Genomic DNA, 20,780 nt, shown 5'->3' with positions numbered 1-20,780 from the left:
AACTACTACTGACTAGACTATACTAGGTGACGGGGACAAACCTACGGTGTAGAGGCCGTGAGTCACACCAGAACAGCTGGCAATCTACATTGATCTGACGATGACTACTATGGACATATACCGTCTACTCAGTTTACTCGGTTTACACACAGGCAAGGCAGTTATCCACATCGAATCATAGTAGATTCCTCTGGCTATCCCCAGTATCCTCGTATCACTCTCACCATACCAGCTAGTTACAGTACAAAGAAACCAGTCCTGCGCCTGGTCGGCACAGTCGCCTCAAGATGTGGATGAATGGTCATAGTAGTCTTGCTTTTCCATGACTTTCTTTTTTTCATTGTTATCTTCGTAGATCCCTGGTGGCCTCCAAGCCACCTGCCATCGTCCTCCGCCTGCCTCGTCGTCCAGGCCCCCGTCAGGTTGAACCATTTTCTTTTTGGGTAAGAAAAGTTGAAAGGTTGACATTGTGCAAAGAATGGAAAGGGGAAGAGAAGAGAAACAGACAAAATCACATCCTCCACACAACAATCCCTCCCAAATCCAGCAGATGAGTCACTTTTCGACCGCCCATCCCCATGCTTGCTCCTTCGAAGAGTGCTATATTATACAGGATAGGAATCAAAACACTAGCACCTCCGACGTGAGAGGCTTGCCGAATACAAACATTCTATCGTAACGGTAGAGAAGAAGAGGGGAAAATAAAATATTGAATATAAGGCTGCCGGATGCACCCGACGCGGGTGCATCTAAGCCGAGTGGAGAGACACGCTTCAAAAATCAATCAAAAAGTAAAAAAGAAGAAAACAAGCCGGAGAAGTTTGGTTGTCGGTAGATAAAGTTGTTTAGAATTTGCCACTCTTGTCAGGGTAATTTGGTCGGTACAACGAACAGGAATCGGATTATGGCAGAGCGGGAACGAAGGCAGGAGGCATAGCTCTTAAAGGTGGAGGTCATGCCAGCCACCGACAAGGTCGAGATCCTCATCGATACTGCCATCGTAGTCATAGGGAACCTTCACGTTGGCAGACTTGGGTGACTCCCAGGCATCGCGACGCCGTCCCTTCTCCTGGAAGGGGCGTCGGCGGCGATCCTGGAAGGAAGAGGCTTCTTTCTTGGCAGCCCAAGAGCCGTAGTCGAAGCCAGAAGATCCCAAGCCCCAGTCCTTCCTCCAACTCATGTTGAGAGGGAACTTCTTGCGTCCGAGTGAAGCCTCGGGAGACTTGTAGTTCCTCCTCCGATCACCCAGGGCAGCCCACTTGTCATTGTTGGAGTTCTTCGGGGGGCTGTCCGGAGTGCGAGGGGGAGTCTTGAGGCCAGTGGAGGCCATGGGAATATTCCATGACTTCCCAGAGGTCTCCTCGGATGGCACCGAAGGCTTGGGTTGCTGAGCGCGAACGTTAAGCATAGAAGGAGTCACAGAATCCCGAAGGCCTGTCAGCGGGCCACAGAGCTCAGGAACGTTGCCCTCGACAGGGCTGCTGCTTTCGTGGCTCCAGCTACGGGAGTTCTGCTCGCGCCGCTGCTGGAAAGCCAGGTCTTCAGTCTCGGACTCCTCCTCCTCGTCCCACAGATCACTCCAGCTCTTGGAAATCTGCTCGTCCTTCTTCTTACCAAAGACCATGGAAAGAGAAGGCAAAGGCTTGGTGGTATGACTGGGAAGAGATCCGGTGATGGGTACCGGATCCGAAGGTGGAGGGAAACGCAGCTCACCCTTGCGGAAAGCAGATGGCCGGAACGAATCGCCGAGAGCAGACTCCAAAACAGATGCCATGGAGGGAGTGCCCTGGTGAACTGAGAACCACGATGTGCCAGCAGTCTCCGAAGGAGGAAAGAGATCCTCCGAGTAACTCTCGTTGTCGGGAATAGCAGACAGCTGCCGGATCTGCTGAGGGGGGCTGGCCTGGAGGGCTTTGGCCCATGGGAACGAATCGCCCTGGTTGATGTGCGGGCTCTGGATGGAAGGCGTCCGGAGAGGCTCGCGGTTGGCACTTGCGGGAACGACCTCGCGGTCGTCGGTGCAGAACTCATCCAATGCTTCGTCATCGGTAGTGAAGGAAACAGTCCGCATGATAGAATCACGAATACCAGAAAGGGAGCGCTTCTCGGGGTCGATAGCCAAGGCAAATCTCAGGATCTCAAAGGTATCCTGGGACATGTTGGGGAAGATGTCGAAGAGTGATTGGCGGTCGCGGACATAGTCCGCGAAAAGGATATCGGATTCGGTCGGGGTAGCGAATGGGTTCCGCGCGAAGAGAACGTTGAGCAAGCAAATACCAATCGCCCAGATGTCGGCCTTGGCGGGAGAGTAGCCAGAGGTCGAAGGGTCATACTGCTCCGGTGCCATGTAGCGGTCACTTCCAACACATGCCTCATGACTCCAGGTATCCCGGGTCGCCAAACCCAAGTCACCTAGCTTCATGGATCCATCCTGCATCAAGAAGATGTTCTCTGGCTTGATATCACGATGGTACATGCCATTGGCGTGCATGAACTCGACAGCGCTGACCAGCTGCAACATGAAATCACGCACGTGCTCCGTCTCCAAGGGGCCACGGTTGAGCCTGATAGCCTCATACAGATCGCCGTTGGAACAGTACTCCAAAACGATGTACATGTGAGCATCTGTCTCAAACGAATGGATGAGGTTGACGATGTTGGGGTGATGAGCAAGGCGTCGGTGGCAGTCGAGCTCTTCGAAACGAGCATCGTACGGCGAGGCACCACCCTTGGTCAGGCACTTGATAGCAACGTCCTGGCCAGTCTTGGTGTCGATAGCAAGGAAGACCATGCCAAACGAACCGTGGTTCAGAGGGGCGACTGTTCGGAAGCGCCCATCAAGGAGCTGACCCTCCACAAAGCTGTTCTTTAGGCACTCCATATCTGATATATAGTCGGACTAGACGATGTTCTCCCAGAGATGTTCGTTCCAGTGGTTTATAGCAGTCGATGGAGGTTATCGCAAGACGGATGCAAGAATAATTCAAACAACCAGACAACCAAGATGGTCAAATGCCAAGCAGATCTCGACCACCGAGAATGGAAGTAGAAAGATGAAGGAGAATAGAGTAGAAAGAAGACAAGAAAACAACCGGCTTGTTGAGTCACAGTTTCATATAAATACCGGGAAGAGAGGATATGGTGACAAACGAAAAGAAAATGATGACGACGAGTAGGCGCGAAGCGCAGTGCAGATACCCTTGGGAGAAGGGTGATTGACGACGGCTAGGAAATAGTAGAGACTGTTATGAGTGCATCTGTATATCGTTTCAAAAGTGTAGAGGCGCGAAGCCCGAGGAACGGAAGTATGTCGAGAGAAAGAATGTGTCGAAGTGAATGACTTATGTCCGGCAATGGGACACCAAATAGAAGGACCAAGGGAGAATAACGCTGCGTAATATCGTGACTTGAACACCAAATGTATAAACAAACAAGGCTCGTAACTGAAAAAGGCCTTCGAACACCAGGCTGAAGGGCCGGAGAGGGGTCGTGACTCAGGGGGGAGGGGAAGTGATCGAGGACGGGACCGACGGCTATAAGGTCATAAGTCGCCCGATGATATATAGTCCGGAGATTTGAGAGAGAGGAACTATATAGGAGGTATAGCGGGGCTCTGGACAACTGGTATGATGGATCTTCAGGCCCGTAGGAGAACGAGGTGAAGAACCGAATACCAGCACCCGGCCCAGGTTGCGCGGCGAACGGATGGACAACTAAGCAGAAGTCGACCTCACAGCAGACGCAGAACCCTCAACACGTATCTCTGCAATTGAAACGTAGCACGCGGCTTTGAGACGGTTGGATTGAGGGAGGGACTCGTGGGTCCGAGGAACTCTCGACGTGGTTGGCTTTGAGATGAGTCACGCAGGGTGTTCGGAAGGCCAGGCAGGAAGACAGCGGCGAGGCAGATTAGACCGTAGAGGACAGGACAAGTACTCTGTTCTGAAGTAGATCTAGTGGGGAAGTCTTTGGCAATGTGACCTAATCAGAGGATTGCAAGCAGTACTATATCGTGTCGCGATAGAGGTGGTGAGGCGAAGAGGAAGATGATGGGGTGGCGATAGTTGATGGGTTGGGTTGGGAAGGCTAATTGGGGAAGCGCGGATGTAGAAGGAGCAATGGATTGGTAGCTGGGAGCGCGGGAACGAAGAGATGATGAAGGAGAAGGATAGGAAGGAAGAGAGGAAGAGAAGAGTAGGAGAGAGAAAGGAGGAGAAGTGAAGAGGAAGGTGAGAGTGTAGGTGTGAGTAGGAAGGTGAGGTGGAGAGGATGGATGAGCAAGAGGAGAGAGAGCGAGCGATAGGGATAAGGAGGTTCCGGATGATAGCAGTTGGGATCAGATGGGGTTTAGGTAGGTACGGTAATTCGTAAAAGTACGGGGGGGGAGAGGGTGGAAACGGAGGGAGGGTGACGACTGGACTCTATGCCCTTCCATATTCCTAGTATTTCCTAGGCACGGCTAGTCGGAGGGGGGCGACTCTCGGAACCTTGGGGGAGGGAAAGGGAAACAAACCCACTCAACCTGCAGCGATGGCGAGAAAGTGGGCGAACGAGCGAGAACCTCCTACGTCGCCTTGGTTCCAGGGTGGGTGGGCTGCTGGCCAATGACGGGTGTTTATTACGGTAATCATGCATACTCATGCATACTCCAGACTCCCCAATCGGGCCAAGTGCCTGCGAGGATGGTACCCGGCAACCCCCATTTCCCTCGTGGTCAAGTGGTAACAATACTGTACGTGCGATCTTCCGGCCGACCCACTTGACTGGCGGCAGGTCGAGAAAAAGAGGCCGCATCCGGCCATTCGACTCCACTCCCTCTTTCTGCGCCCCCTGAATGACTGTTTTCCCTTCCCTTTTTCCCTCTGTGTCCGTCGCCAGAAGAATCCGCGCGGCGGTGATTCAGCATTGCCTGTCCTGGAAGGTTCTCCATAACCCGCAGCGTCATGGAAGAGCCGACCCTTTTTGCGGTACCAACTCTGTCTGGTTGACTCAACTCAAGTCTTTGAGTTCTTCCCCTCTCTCTCTCTCTCAAATTCTGGTTATCCAGTTACCAAAAGGCACCAGAGTCAATCAATAATCCAATAACCATATTAGTAGTAATAATAATGATAATAAAATTACCCAGTTATTTACGGTCATTACTATCTATGGAGTATGGATAGTTGAGCACGGGAATCACTGCCTCCGAGAAGCCGTTAAATGGCTCCAAGTAATGTTTCAGTAGCGTTCCAGTCATTGATTACGAAGGCGTTATTCTCCTGGCTGCCTATCAATCACCTCAGCAGCCCAGAACATTCCTCCACTTTTCCGCTGTGTCTCTCTCCCTTTGAGTCATCCCCTGCCATTGTTGCCAGGTCGTCTCAATTCCATTACTGCTTTGTCAATAATGATACTGTCATTTGGCATTTTAATGACGAGATTTGTTGCAATTCTAAAATGACGGGCTGGGGAGGCAGGTGTCATTGAATGCGTCAATTCCCCGAGGCATTTTTCTTTTCATTCCTTTTTTTTGCTTGTTGGGGAAATGTATTATTATGTAGTAACTACGGAGTATTAGGTACCGCAAGCCCCCAGACTCAGGTACATGTAACCTGTCCTGATTGCGGCCAGCTTGCCAATACTAACGGCTGCTGACAGTAACTACACAGTAAAGTAATTAATCAATCACTAACTTTGAACTAATTTATGTAAATTGTTGATGACCATTAGATAACCAAAAGTTAATATATATTCATAACTTTTCAATTGGTGCAGTAGAATCAAAAGTCAAGTTAAGCGCCGGTTTAGAGTTACCTCCCAAGCAAAGACGGCGTGAGTAGACTACAGCCTGAGCAGGGGACATGGAGGGTACGCCCTGGGCACCAAGGCAGCACCAAGTCTACCGGCTAAGCTAAGTTCCTGCAGGTCCCGGCAGGGTCTCTCCCACCCCATCCGAGCTGTGTTATCTATCTTCATCACTTATCATCCACCTTGCTATGTTCCCTGATAGACGGATACAAAGTACAATCAATATATTCCGGGAGATAACTACACCATTCCCTTCTTCCACCACTCAATTCCTCCAAACATTGACAATGACGGAATAGTGCATCCGAGGTATAACTATTTCCGTTGAGACCAGTCAGTCAACAACACAACAAGGGGGCGGCGGTTTTCGTAATACCCAACATCATCATCATCATAATAGCCATCGTCTTCATCATCCCCCCAGAGCTAAGGTAATGATCACCGAATGGCCCGCTCTCATTTCCCCTCTTCTGTCCCCAACCAGACCAGATCAGATCGATCCTAAACCCATCCATCCACCATCTAACAGTAAACGGGGGGGGGAAAGAGACCACCCCACCAGAGGAACCGGTGACGATGGAGACAAGACACACACTTGAACACGCGATGATTGCACCTAGACTACGTATCGCTATCTTGTTTCCATTTTCAGAGCATACTAATCATTTCCAAGTTCATCCACTGACTCTCCCGCCCTCGGCCGGCAGCGGGAACAAATCCAATCAAGAGTTGCGCCCGACATGATTACTAAGTGAGTAAGTTAAGTAAAGTAACAAATACGGATCCATACCTATTCTGGAGTAACTGGTCTAGTCCCTATCCGGGGGGTGCCTGGAGTTGGCCTGGCGGGCGGCCACAACAGTCTGAGTGATGCTACAGTGGATCCCTCAGGACCCAATCAGACAGAATGCCCCAGTGGCCACTATTTCCAGGCTGCATGACGCCAGCCCCAAGCAAGCAACGACTGGCGCGAAGTCGTGGCCAATAATTGACCATTCGTTTGGGTCGGCTGTTCTGAAAAAAGGCCCGGGAGGATGATCCCGGACTATTCGTTGAGTTACTAACTTGTGACACAGTGGACTAGTAGGGAGTAGTATGGGGAAGAAGCTGTTGTCGGTAGATACGGATATTGCTGCGCGCCGATCATCAGAGGAGACTAAAGCCTAGGTTCCGAGAGGTGGCAGTAGACGATGCTACTAGTTACTAAGTAGTACTGACGATACTCAGGTATCACCGATCATACGAGAGATAATGATATGACTGGATAATTTCCTCTATTTTTCTGACTTGCCCATGCGGAGAAAAAAGTATGTAAGAAAGTAAAAAGTCATATCTACCCGACGAGGTAGTAAACCAACAGAGTAAGTACCTAACATTAACAATCTGAGTCAGGGTAAGTACCTAAAAGTTCAGCACCGCATCAGGTACCTTTTTCTCCCCAAAGGATTAGTACCTAAGGTTCAAAGTAAGAAAAAAAAGACAATTGAGTCAGTCAAGTCACAACTAGGAGAGAGAAAGAGAGGGTTGGTGTGTGTGGTTCGGTCCAGGCCAGCCAGATAACCCAGGGAAACCAGACCGTGTTGAATCAATCAATCAATCAACAACGTCTATTGATGTTGCACAAAACCTGCGTGATCCACGTTGATCCTGTTTACCGCGCGGGATTTCCTTCAACTCGGCCCATCATCTGTAACAGGATTTGCGGGGTTAAAACGGGAAGGCAGGGAGATTACGTCTCAGACAGACAGATAGACAGACAGACTCCTGGGCCAACTTTTGATCTGGCAATCGTATCGTACTATCGATCGGAGTGGAGACTTTGGTTATTTGTTTTTCCTCTTCTCGGCTTTGAAAGTATGGAGTATATGGAGTGAACATATGACAGGACTCCAGGAGGTATGTAGCAGAGTATGCTAATTTGCTAATGGTTCGTTTCGGGTTGTACTGTCGGCAAGATGATAATTATTATCCTCCGTTATGGTACTTTTACTATTACTATTACTTACTATGTAGTAGTAAGTAGTAAGTAGTGGATAAGGTTGTGTACAACTGGAACGAGGTGACTGGATGGAAATATCCCTCTTCCTACATACATAAAACGGAGGTACATGGTCGGAGACTAAATGATGAAATTGAGTAAAAGAAAATACAAAAGTCAAAATAAATGAACACATAACTATAATCAAACCAATAAACATAACATGACTCTTAACTCCATAACAGCCAACACAAAAAGCACTGGCAGCGCCCCGTGGCTGGCAAGTATATTTCCGGAGGCTGCATGAGCAACAAAGTAGCGATGCTGGCGGTGAAGGACCAAGGTGCATTAGTGCCTGGCTGACCGCCTCCCGAGCGAGTGTCGGGAAGGTTTCGTCCTTGCAGCTGGCAAAGAGTTGCGTGTCTCGATTATGCAGGCTTGCCTGTCTCCGACACGCCGATGGGCAGCTAGCAGGAGGCAGCCAAGGGACAATGATGAGGTGGTCACCCTGAAAGAAAGAGTACGGAGGCCGGAGTACAACAAAAATCAGACCTCAGGCATACGTGGATGGACGGGTTTCCCTTCTGACTAAGGAATTCCTTCCCATTAGGTTTCCCGCTATTCATTCTGCCAGGTGGCTGTTTTTGCACGCATCACGCGATAAGCAGCGGCCCCCCAAGCAAGCTGCCTGGCCTTACCACCACACCACCACCATCATCACCACCACCTCATCATCCATCATCCACCATCCTTCTCGGTTCCTTTGGATCTCTGATGGTGGCTGACACACTCTTCGTATGAGAGCAATAGTTTAAATCTTCCATGAGATTCCATCTGGTTCCATCTCTGCCCCAGGAATCCGAATGACCAAATCCCAGCCCAGCCCCAGTCTCAGGCCCATACTTACTGTACAAAGTATTTACTTTTAGCCTCTCAGGTGACCCAGGTCACCTGGCTATCTCTCTCTCTCTCTCTGTCTCTGCCAATCTCTCACGCCATCCTCAAGGTTTCCCGCTAACATTCATCTCTCCCATGGAACCGGGATAGCGTGACCCAGTGGATGAACTGGACAATCCTGACTGCCTGGAACTTGCCAAACTTCCGTCTCAACAATGACTAGGTTCATGGAAACCCCGGGTGCTGAACCTTAGATACTGTCTGCTTCTTCTTATCCCCCTTATCGGGATGATTATCTGCCGAATGGAACACGGGGCGGTGCTGTATGGCTGGAACACCCTATCGTCGCTTGTTCTGGGCGGGTGTGGTGTATCGGTGGAACCTGGGATAAGGAGCCAGTTAGGAGGCAGAAGAAGGTTGGAAAAGGTTATCTAGTACCAGGATTTGGGATGGAGATGTTGCACCATTGGAGGTGATGGTCTCGACATTTGCAGAACAGTTATCTATCTCTATCACTATGCTTTAGATTAGTTAGTTACTACAGTAGTATACAGCCAGCTACAGATACAGACACAATCTCAAACAAAACAACCATGGGCAACTCGAAGTAACTATGATGAGACCAATCACTCCCAAACGGACATATCTCATCTCCACCAAATAGATTACAAGATCCATAGTATACATCCATATATCCATATATCCGTCAGTAGTACTCCGTACGGAGTACCAAGTAAATACTTTACCCCGTATCACTCACTATCGGCAGATAACCCACTGGCATCCGATCAATCAAATCACCATCCTTTAACCCCCATCGCCATCATCAAACCCCAATTACCCCAATCCCAATCCCAATCCCAACCCCAACCAGCAATGAACACAGCATAATCCATGAATGAGCACGCGACACAAAAGAGCATCATCACCCCCATACGGAAATGATTCGATCATCGCCACCAACCTATCCCAGCCTTCCCAGATAGATAAATAAACGGATAAACAGATAGTTCAACCTAACTACGTAGTGGCACCTTTACCCCGCACGATCAACACAAAAGGGCCACAGGACAAGTCCAATTCGCAATCAGACTACCACTACTACTACCACTTACTATCTATTAACTAGAGCCAGCCACTTAATTATACTTTTTCTGTCACATCGCTATCAGTTGCCGTTCATATCCATTCATTCATCCAACAGGAAAAAAAGCAATTAACATCCCACTAATAGGGATTTAAGGTGGTTGTTCCGCGGTTAGAGGGGGATTGGGATTGGATGGATATTACCTATTCTTAAGGTGGATTTTAGTTATTGTTTGACTATTTACTAGAGTACTAGTAAGATAGTAATTAGGTAGTTACAGATTAAAAAGAAAGAACCGTCTGAAACTGGAATGGTATGGAATGTATGTATGTATGGGATTTCCCCAGATTCAAGACCTACCTACCTACCTACTTACTGCAACTCGGGATAAAGTTCGGGGAGGAAGGAAGGACGAAAACTGGACGAAACTCCTTGCTTCTCACCCGGACGGAGAAACACAAACGCAGGCAGAACTGGGGATGGGGATGTGGAGTGGGATCGCCGTTGAGAAACAGACGGAAGAGAAGAACCGAGGACTCATTTTTAAGGACTTAGTTACAGAGTACTTAGTTGTTCTAGTTGGTTACTTGGATAAGAAATGACACGAAGACTAAATAAATAACTAACTAACTAATTGATAATCAACATCTTACTGTTATGTCTGGGGTAGTTAACTATCTCCAACTATTTACTAGTAGTCATCAGTATGAAAGGTAGTTAGTTACCCTAACTAATCACTCAAATCCCAGTTTGTTTCTAGTTTCTGTTTCACCCATTCTCAACAATTATCTTACCCCCAGAATCCACCTCCCACACACACAACCACACACACTCAATCCAAGAAAGAAGGACATGAACATGAACATGAACATGCAAGATAATCCGGCACAAGACTCATCATGTATGGAGTATGGGGTGCTTGCTTGCTTGCCTGCTTGCTTGCTGCACACCCCTCCTTTATCCCTTCCGTTTCTGTCTCAGACAATGAGATGGATCAGACCAGACAGGATGAGTAGAGCAAGACATGCACCGTATGTAGTACGTATGTATGTATGTATGTGAGTTATCGTACATACTACAGATGGATCATATGTACTATCACGGAACACAACATAAGCATATGTATGTATGTAGTCCATGGTTTTACTACTACTACAGAGTACTACTACTTGGATATGTATGTGGTGATGTAGGTGGTGGTAGGTATACTACTATGTACCTGTGCATAACTACAAGTAAGCATATTGATGTAGTGCTACCTACCTACTACTTACTTACCAGTGTATAAATACAAATAGTACTACTGGGGTTATTATATGCAATATGCTATGCTATGCTACTTATTACTTATGGATTTCTTCGCCAAGTACTAGTAGTATCATTTCTTAATATATATTCTACTAATCTTTCTGTTTCTAAATAGATATACTTGCTACTCATAATATTTACTATTATCCAAAACAACTAATGTATCTACTACTTAATCTACTTAGTACCTATAACCCAGAAATATATTCTATTCCCATCCAACCCAACAAAGTAAGCAAGCAACTAAATAGCAAGGGTCCTCCCTCCCCGGCGCTTGGATGCAGCAACACTCACCACCATCATGCACGACCACCTCCACCTCCACCAGCGCAGCGCAGCACAGAACTCGTCACGAAACGCACTGCAGGTGCAGGAATCAAAGAGAAAAAAAAAAGTGGAGAAAAGTTGGTCGCAGCTCACCCAGACATCCCATCTACTGGCTGACTATATGCAGAGTATGCTGCAAGCTGCACCCGCACAGCCCTGTCGGATGCAGCTAGCTGGGCAGGCGATACGCCGAGCAAGCAAGCACACACCCACACACACCCACACCCACACGAGCAGTCACACACACTGGAGAAAAGGGGATCAGCAAGGTGTGTCCGTGTGTCGGTGCTTTTGCAGAGACGAATTGAAGACAGGGGGTGGGGTTGGTTGGTTGGTTAGCTGTTTCTTGCTTTCTTGCTTTCTTGCTCTGCTCGACTCGACTCGACTCGACTCGGCTCTAGAACACGAGGGCGGACTGGGCTACTGTAGTAGTAAGTAGTTTCCACTACTACTAATTCTGCAACAAGTACGGTTGGGGAGTAATTGCTACGCTTATTGGTGGTCTGCTTATGTCCATGGTAATGATATTGCAGCTTTATATACCCGGGAAATAAATAGAAAAGCATGAGGTATGATTCGTTCGAACGCTGATAAATGCAAGGCGCCATCGTACGACAGGGACAGACGGTAAGTAGGTTGGTAGGTAGGTAAGTCAGTAGCTAACGGTCGAAGAACGCTACCGAGTAAAACAGAAAAAAAAAGGACGTGCATGCATTGGATGAGGAACGTGCTCTCCACGCTCAAGGCAACTACAATGCCCAGTCATCGGGCCCGTTCAAGTCCGCAACAAATGGCTTGTCGATCTGCTTGATGGCATGATCGCCGCAGAGGACGCTGTGGTCGGTGGTGTTAGTAATGATTATACAGAAAATAGAATGGAGCACTCTTACCAGGCCTCTGCAATCAGCCCATCTAGCTCCCGCACAATCTCTTCTCGTCGTGCCGCTCCCAATGTCCCCTTGTTTAGCTGCGCTTGTAGGTCGCGGATATATTTCTTCTTGCCACCGGCCCCGTCGAGCACCTCCTTGCCTAGGCAGTCGCTGTGGAAGGCATGCTGGCACGGGAAGACGAAAAATTGCCGGCTGAGCACGGGCAAGGAGCACAGCCAGCACTTCTCTCCGGGTTCGACAATTGCATATCGCGTGTCCAGCGCTGCAATCTCCGTCCGGATCTGACGCGCTGTGTGCGCCGAGTTATCCATTTCTTGTCGCAATGCATCGATATGCCGCGAGTAATCCTCGAGTGCACTGCAAATCTCGTCCTTAAAGTCGTCAATAACGACAAAGTCCGGAAAGAACGGGATCAGATCCTCAATGCGGAGCAATTCGCATCGGCGAAGGAACTCGATCGCGTCCTTGATGCCCGTCCCAGGCTGGCGGATCTTCTTCTCTGCTACAAGAAGCCAGAGCTTCTTCCGGAGCTTGTCGTTGCCCTCCGGTCGGTCCGCTACAATCGCTGCCAGTTCGATATCTTCATGCTGCAGAGCCAGCTCCACCGCCTGGAGATACTGTCCCATGGCGCTGTAAATGTGGACGCACGATTGCACGCGCTGGTGTTGGATACAAAGACGCAGAGCAAAGTCTGCATCGTACGGTGGCGGAGATGACGACTGTGACTGCAGGTAGGTGAGGAGTCCGGCTTCCGAGGACGAGGGACTCGAGGCGTGGATCGATATCAGGGTGTTGTGCACCGCCGCGGATGGCTTCGGATGGTTGACAATGATGAAGTTCAGGTATCGCACCGCCTGGTTCTGTCCCAGGGGAACATTTACCGTCTTGTTGTAGTTCAATAGTGCAGGGATCAGCTTCTCCGGCTCAAGGTTGGTCTGCCGCATCAAGATGTCGACTAGTCCAGCAGCGGCATGCGTCATGAGAACACTGCTATACTTGTAAAACACATCGGGTTCACTCTGTCGTTGCAGAACATTGAGCGCCTCTGACCATTTCTCCCTCTGAATCCAGTAGGACAGCACATAATTGTGGTCATTGACCGCCGTGGCAAAGAAAAGCAACTCCTCCTCTCGCCCGTGGCTACTGATGAGATCATACGCAGTCTTCTTGTCCAAGTCGGACCGATATTTGGTGACGAACTCTTGGAACTCAGCCCGGACACTGCCAAGTTCGTCCTTGACTTCTTCCGTGCTCGTTCCCTCCGCCAATTCTGCTTTGGTGGCGATGTTATCATCAAGCGAGTTCAACTTCGTCATGAATACTTCGACAAGCCAGCTGGCAACCATGATCCGTTGCATCGACGAGGACTTCTTGTACGTAGAAAGCTGGCCGAGAAGGTACTTCCGCAGCGCATCATGCTCGCCCCGGTTGATCAGAGTCAGACAGACCTCTTCGAAGCCTTTGCTGCTCTTGCCCCAAACTTTGGCCGCCTCCAGATAACGGCCCTTACTGGCGAGGAAGTCTCCTGAGGCGGTGGAAACAGCATCCTTTTGTGCTGTAGTACGGGCATACTGCAAAGCTTCGTCAAACATCTCCTTCTGCAGGAATACCTTCCAAACGTCTCTATCCTCGTCCTCGACTGCGATTTCGAAGATTTCTTGGCTGGTAAACAGCCAGTAAGTGTGCTGCATCGCATCCGTCAAGAGGCCCAAAGCACTCTGTCCCGGTTCCAAAACTGCTTCATCGTAGACAATCTCATCATTCATACGGTTCACAGCAACAATTCTGCCTTCGACAAGGGCCAGAATGTGCCACTGGGACAACGTCATGGCAGTTATTGGATCTTGTATAAGCTTCTTGCCTCCGCGCGCAGATTCACTGGCCGGGAACAAAGACCGCGGCAGCATGGTTGAGCTTTCAAATGGCTGAGGGAGTTTCTGCGGCGCATATGGAAGTTGCCCATGATAGATACCCTGCGAACTGAGCCATGCGAATTCATTCTCCGGCTGGCCAGTCGCACTCTGGCCTTCTGGAACAATAGGCGAGATAGCCAGTGCCGATGGTGCCGCGCTAGAAGGCTTCTGAATCTCATGGCTTACAGGCGCCTCGCGTTGGAATAGATCAGCGTAGACGAGGCTTCCACCTTCTCTCCCGTACCTTCCCGTACGTCCTGAAAAACACAGCAACTTGCCATGGGTCGTTATTAGCACCCGTCTGAACTCGGGCTTCGTAGGTATTATCTCCGCCCAGATCCCTGTGACAGGCGATCCTTCCGGTGTCTTGTAGATGGCCTGCGCATATCTCTCTTCACGGCGGTAGAATTCGGTAGATGGTTCAATGTAAGCCTCCCATATCTGGCCATCCGTCGTGCCCAACAGTATCTCTCTTGTCGAGGCCGTAGGCAAAGATGGGTTCCATGCGACACTTTCTATCGGAACACCTTTCAGTCGCGACAGTGGCTTAGGCTGTCGGGATTGGGTATGGAGGTAGTAATTCTCGCCAAGGGTAGTAGTGATGATCAGATGGGACGCGGAAGGATCTAGGAACATGCGACGTATAACGCCTATCTCCGATGACTTTTTGGGAAGGTCGATATCTAAGAAAAGGGAGTCAGCATGGCACCGAAAGTGTAGTTAACCCTCCGGGATCTCCGTCAGAAGGTCACGAACCATCAATGTCCTCCGGGGTATCAAGATCTATTCGGAGAATGCGCCCCGTCGACAAAGCCAGAATCAAAACATTATTAGCGACCTGCGCTGCGACAAAGTCCGCAGCCAGTGGAAACTGCAACTGCACATGTCGGACATCGAACATGGACAGACCGGCGTCCGCAGGCTCGGTGAGGTTGCTGGGAGCAACATAACCGCTGGACGTCTCCAGCGCCATGATGCGCCAATTGTAAATAATGGTCCTATTTCATTGCTCGACCGCACAATAAGCTTGAGTGGAGCTGCCCGGACGAGGTATAGCAGCCAGGCGAGCTGGAGATGGACGATGATGAAGATGGGGGGAGCTCGCCCGAAGCGGAGCTATTGATACCTTGGCACATATGCCTGAGGCAGACACGCTCTATACCAGATGCCGCTTGCATAGTATTCGATGTATATACTGTTAACCACATATCTGACCATTTGAAAAGAAATGAAACCCTCGAAATTTTGTAATAGTTGTATCATCATCATAAGCATGCTTGCAAACTATCACTACTCTATTAGGTCGCTATGCAATCTACTGAACGCCGATGCAAACCCTCAACCGACAAAGACTGAGCTGAAAGCACAAACATGCAACATGCCCGGGTATCAATCCCCTTGTCCTTCATAATATGCAGCCTGGGCCCATGGCAAATACTTGAAAGGTAAGCGAAGCCCATGTGGAAACAAATCTTCGGATCGTCGTCACATTACAACACACTCCCGGTCGAGCTTCCGTCCAATCTTCTCCCGAGATTTGTCCTTCAGCTTGTCTCTGACTCGCTCGGATTCCCTGGTCCGTCGGGGGCTTTTGTCCTTGCGCTCGCCGCTTGGAGGACTGAACTTCTCTGTCGGTCCCAGTTCATTCTCCGTTAACTCGTCCATTTCGCCTTCAGAGACTCCATCGTTGGTGAACTTCTCTCGACTGCGTCGCCCGGTAAACCGTGAGAAGGTCGTGCTGATTCTGCTCTCGCTAGCCTGGCTCCCTGCACGACTGCCTGGATTGCTCCTTGTCTGCCTCGAACTGCGTCGAGAAAATGAGAACGAGGCCCTGCCATCATCATCTCTTGGGGTGAGTCGCGGCGAAGTCGGCGCATATGACTGCATCGAGGTCGGATCAAAAACTTCAGAGAACGCCACACTCTGCTTTCTGCTATTGTGATCCATAGGGGCAGGATCTGCGCCATCGGGGCCAGTGATTTCAAAACTAGGCCGACCTGAAGCGTACCCCTCCGCGCGAGCACCACTGATATCGTCCACAGACAGATTTTGTGGCTTCTGCGCCATGTAGGCGTTCTCCATATCTCGAGAGTCCGCCGATAGCTCAGAAGAAGGCGGTTTGTCGAACAGATTGGCTGCCGCAGCATCCTCATTGATAGGTAAGATCTGGTAGAACAAGAGGTACGGCGACTCGTGTTTCAAGGCCTGTTCGATGTCGACTAGTGTTACTCGCTCTTTCGCCAGGTCATCAAACCGCATCCAGTATCTGGAGGCATCAGAAGGGCCTGCCTCCTGGTCCGAACCATGAGAACTGGCTGGAGGCGCACCAGCACTGGTACCCCTGACAATCGATATATAGTGTCCCGAATCGACTGAGGTGCCTCGATGGCAGACCATGGCTTGCAAAGATAGCTTGAAGTTTCCGTAGATGGGGCCTTCTTCTTCCATACTGTCATCCTGAATGAAATGGGGCAACCCTATCTCGGTCGGAATGTCGATGAATGTATTGAGGCGTACTGCTTTTCCAGTGGGTGTCATGGAATAGCGCTTGAGACACATGCCAAGAATTGGTCGCTTCGAAGAAAAGTGCGCGGCGACTTGGGCGTCATTTGTCGGGGTGTTGTCCGTATACCATGCTTTACTCACGTCAGCACTTCCTTAACGCGCATACCAGGTAGAACTTACGTATGAGGCTGAAGAACTGCCACGCGGGCATCATGACCTCCTTCCTGTACGAGCCTCTCCTTTGAGAGCTGATCGTACCGTCCTGAGCATTTTCATCGCCGGGAATAAATCGCTCCTGAACGATGCTGCTCCGTCGGTATGGAGGGGGAGCCGAGTCAACCACTTCCGTCAGCGACGCCACTGGTGTGACATCGTCCAGCGGAGAATGTGACTGGCTTGAAGCTGGCGACAAGGGTGAACCAACCTCAATAGTCTCGACATGTGTCGTACAGCCTTTGGCTATCGAGTCCATTGATTTGGTTGAGCCCACAGTGTAGCGCCGCTCCAGATGCCGCTTGACCTCAATTCTATTATTAAAGTATGACTCCAGGCAGTCTTCCAGTGTAACGGTCTCGCCATCGGCTGGCTCAGGTATCGCAACTTCCAGAAGCCTCTCATTGACAAACTTATGATCGCCTGTTACATCCTCTTTTCCAGTATGGTAGATATCCATCTTCAGCGTGAGGAGCGGTAATTCCAGCTTTTCCGTGATGAATGTAAACGCTTCGGACGTATCCTGTTGGCGAAGCTTGGCCGCATCTTCCCAGCCGCATTCAGCAAGGGCGTCCTGTAAATGCTTGGTCTTCAATCGAGTAGACAGTCAGCTTCAATACAGCAACAAAATCGGGAGGAATACGCACAAGGTCCGTTGTAATCAGCCTCCCAGACCGCAGCATGTTGACCCAGAGTCGCAGCAGTACCGACAATTTCCGGCGGGGCTCATCATTGAAAGACTTGTAGAGAATTGCTTCGAAGCAATCCAATCGAGCGAACATGGCAAAGAGTAGTGCATCTAGGTAGCATGTGACGCCTTCACGATTAACCGCCCCAAGAAGCTTCGTGGTTGGCGTGTATCCTCTTATGATCCCCTCGATCGCATCCTCAAGAATCATGAGCATCTCGAATGCCTTGTCTACATCCCCCTTGGCGTGCTCCGACTGCAGGGCATAACTGATGTGTTCGGGCCGTAAGCCAGTAATACCGAGCTGTGCGACACGTTGCTCTAAGACCTTGATCTACTTCTTGTCAGCACCAGCGAATTCGCACGTCCCAATTTGTATTCACCTTCTTTTGATCTTCATTGCTATCCCCGGTAGGAATTTTATCGGATGAGAAAAACCCACGAAAATGGGGGCGCGAAAGGAGGTTCGATGCCTAGATGACGAGGCGCATTAGTATGACCACACGTCACCCAGCGAAACTCCACCATACCTCTTCTTTAGCATTTTTCTTCTCACGTCTAGTGAGAAACCTGTGGATGCCACTCATCCTCAGTAGCGCATGTGTCCTAACCAGACGACGGGAGGGTCAAACGAATGTGCGAAGTGGGCAGTACGAGATGCATCGATGAGTGGGGGATCTATATAAATCCTTGCTCAGGCTCCAGAATTCCGATGGAGCACACGAAGAGATCTCTGGTGGAGTCACAACACATATCAGACGGTGATATCACTCAGGATTAAATTTTCCCGATTTATCTTTTTTCCTCTCTTCTGACTTTTTGTCGCGATGGATTCCTCGCGATGTCCAATTAGCAAAGCCCGACGTATACTAGGCACTAGGCACCAGGTGCGATCAGTGACATCACATGTAACGGCACAAGATTTTAGCTGTAGAACAATGGATAGAAAGGCAAAGAGGGAAGTGTGCTCGAGGCAACTAGGGTAATGCTGATGTGGAAGAAAGAGCCGCCCATCAGAAGACCTTCGCAGCCGATCTCAGCGCATTGACGATAAGCTCGTTGGTGGCGGGGATGACGAAGTTGATCACATGTGGATCCCCGCCTGTGGAGGGCCCTTCCTTATGGCTGCCTGAATTCTTTCCTGCCAGATCCCCCAGGCACCAACAAACCAGGCCAGGTCCCGGACACACCACGTGATGCTGTCCCGAAAGAGTCGATGCTCGCCGGTCCGCGAAACAATTTTTGGGAATCCAGTCTCCGACCAGTCTACAGTAAACACCCATCCCCTGTGGACCTCAATGGCTGCCAGTGAACCCTCCAGATACCTGGCAAGGTCATTGCCACGGGCCTTGGTGCCCTCTTCGCGGGCTCCGGCCTTCTGCTGGCGTCGCAATGCCTCCGATCAAGCGTCGACGAGATCTCCGTCCGCCGTTATCAACGACCTGGAGTCGACCACTCTATCCACCCCTCTGTCGGAGGACACGGTGAAGTCCTTCAATCCTCTCGAAAGAGCCAGAGCACGCAAGACGCAACTACCTCGGAGTCGGTACGTTACCTCCAAGATCCAAACCTTAGGCTTCACTGCCCTCCAACAATCATCCACCATCACCACTAACACCAAACACTTAGTTATCAATTCCGCTCGCCCAAATACGACCGTGGTCCTCTTCACCCTCACCGGCCCCCTCCGCCCTCTGATCCCTCCTCTCGACTCTTCGTCCCCGGCCCCTTCTCCCTTCCCCGTGTCGCACAGACCTGGCAATCCACCGTCGCACCGGACCTCCTCACCCTCCTCTACGTCCACAACCCCCCGGGATTCAAGCCTCCGCCGAAGGCTCCCCGTCTCCGTTCATGGGATGACAGCTCCCCGTACCACAAGAACCGATCCCTCCGTGGCCCTCGTGGCGGTGACGTTCTCCGCCTCCTCCGCAAACCGATCACTTTCAACAACATCCCCAAGATCGAGCGCATCACCCTCCACAGTTACGTCAAGCAGGCTGCCCAGTACGACTCATCATGGCTGCACGTCGCCGGTATGGCCCTGCAGGCCGTGACCAACGTCAAGGTCGAGACCTTCAAGTCCAAGACTAGCGTTGCCCAGTGGCACATCGCCCCCGGTCGTGACACCGTTGCCGCCAAGGCCGAGCTGCGCGGTGAGAACATGCTGCATTTCTTCGGAAAGCTGGTCGATGTTGTCATGCCCAGACTCAAGGATTGGCAGGGTGTGAAGGGTAGCAGTGGTGACAGCAGTGGTAACATCACTTTCGGTCTTGAGCCTGAGGAGATGGCTCTGTTCCCGGAGATTGAGGTGAACTATGATATGTAAGTTTTCCCCATTGCATTGCCAAGTGTACAACGCTTTACGTACACACATACATATGCACACAGTGTCAAGTATGATCGTATCTAATCAGAATGGAATAGGTACCCCCCCAAAATGATCCCCGGTTGCCACATCACCATCCACACCAGCGCCAACACCGACAAGGACGCCCGTCTTCTGCTCAGCGCCATGGGTGTTCCCTTCTACGGCAAGCTTGTCAACTGAAGAAGAACAAAACATAACATATCATGTGTCAGGAAAATGACATTTGACAGTCAATAGACGGCCATTGTCCTTTCTTCTCCCATTACCATCACCTCACTCACACCTTTGTTGATTTGAGCAAACATCTTCCTCATTGAATATGTAACATGAAAGGATAGTACCTATATCTGTGGTGTTATTAGTATTATTATTGCTGCTGCTGTTGTTATTAGAATTATCTATGTAAAATACGCTCTGTTTTTGGTATCATTAAACTTCAAATGCACATTTCTGATTCCAGGTTAATACTAGTATGTGACATGACAAGACATGACAAGAAACTCTCAAGATAGGACTGAGAAAAAATACCAAGGTACATGTTGTGGACGTGAGTAATCGTCAAAGTAAATGGTCTATCAGTTACATATAGATAAAATACTACTACAGAGACAATTGAAAATTGAAAATGATGCCTCCCCTCTCCCAGGGAGTAGCAAATGCACGAACAAATTCAGCATTGGCCCACAATCGCAGCTTTTTTCAACCGAAGCTTATTATATGTAAGATATCACGGCACATTGCAGCTCTGTACAAGAATTGAATTGGCTTTCATCGTAGCTTGTCAACAAGCCAAAGATAGAAGATCAGTAGGGTAAGGGG

At 49.9% G+C, this 20,780-nt stretch overlaps 5 protein-coding genes across 5 annotated transcripts; 2 read left to right on the top strand and 3 right to left on the bottom strand.

The window, feature by feature from the left end:
* Positions 1–940: 940 nt before the first annotated feature.
* BO88DRAFT_420594 (putative serine/threonine protein kinase) lies at positions 941–2,881 on the bottom strand (the record flags this gene model as incomplete). Its single annotated transcript, XM_025708456.1, has 1 exon — positions 941–2,881. The coding sequence occupies one exon, from the start codon at positions 2,879–2,881 to the stop codon at positions 941–943; it is 1,941 nt and encodes a 646-aa protein (XP_025567896.1).
* An 8,316-nt stretch (positions 2,882–11,197) lies between these two features.
* Positions 11,198–11,978, top strand: BO88DRAFT_3092 (uncharacterized protein). Its single transcript, XM_025702447.1, has one exon. It carries the CDS (start codon positions 11,359–11,361, stop codon positions 11,821–11,823), a length of 465 nt encoding a protein of 154 aa, XP_025567895.1. The 5' UTR covers positions 11,198–11,358; the 3' UTR covers positions 11,824–11,978.
* On the bottom strand, positions 11,895–15,160 carry BO88DRAFT_376971 (vacuolar protein sorting protein DigA; the record flags this gene model as incomplete). The annotated part of the gene is made up of 3 exons (XM_025704380.1): positions 11,895–12,218; positions 12,275–14,870; positions 14,944–15,160. 3 exons carry the CDS (start codon positions 15,158–15,160, stop codon positions 12,134–12,136), a joined length of 2,898 nt encoding a protein of 965 aa, XP_025567894.1. The 3' UTR covers positions 11,895–12,133.
* Positions 15,161–15,404: 244 nt separating this feature from the next.
* On the bottom strand, positions 15,405–18,653 carry BO88DRAFT_399791 (ubiquitin C-terminal hydrolase family protein). The gene is made up of 5 exons (XM_025705400.1): positions 18,124–18,653; positions 17,977–18,066; positions 17,553–17,927; positions 16,873–17,494; positions 15,405–16,823 (listed from the first exon to the last, which is right to left on the bottom strand). Exons 1-5 carry the CDS (start codon positions 18,178–18,180, stop codon positions 15,673–15,675), a joined length of 2,295 nt encoding a protein of 764 aa, XP_025567893.1. The 5' UTR covers positions 18,181–18,653; the 3' UTR covers positions 15,405–15,672.
* BO88DRAFT_399790 (mitochondrial 54S ribosomal protein uL5m) lies at positions 18,624–20,448 on the top strand. Its single transcript, XM_025705399.1, has 3 exons — positions 18,624–19,139; positions 19,223–19,915; positions 20,018–20,448. Exons 1-3 carry the CDS (start codon positions 18,892–18,894, stop codon positions 20,139–20,141), a joined length of 1,065 nt encoding a protein of 354 aa, XP_025567892.1. The 5' UTR covers positions 18,624–18,891; the 3' UTR covers positions 20,142–20,448.
* The last annotated feature ends 332 nt before the right edge of the window (positions 20,449–20,780 follow it).

Source organism: Aspergillus vadensis (genome assembly GCF_003184925.1).
Source record: "Aspergillus vadensis CBS 113365 unplaced genomic scaffold BO88scaffold_1, whole genome shotgun sequence".
Taxonomy (NCBI): domain Eukaryota; kingdom Fungi; phylum Ascomycota; class Eurotiomycetes; order Eurotiales; family Aspergillaceae; genus Aspergillus; species Aspergillus vadensis.
Note: the sequence above shows the minus strand (reverse complement) of the source record. Positions and strands in the feature narration are given on the sequence as shown.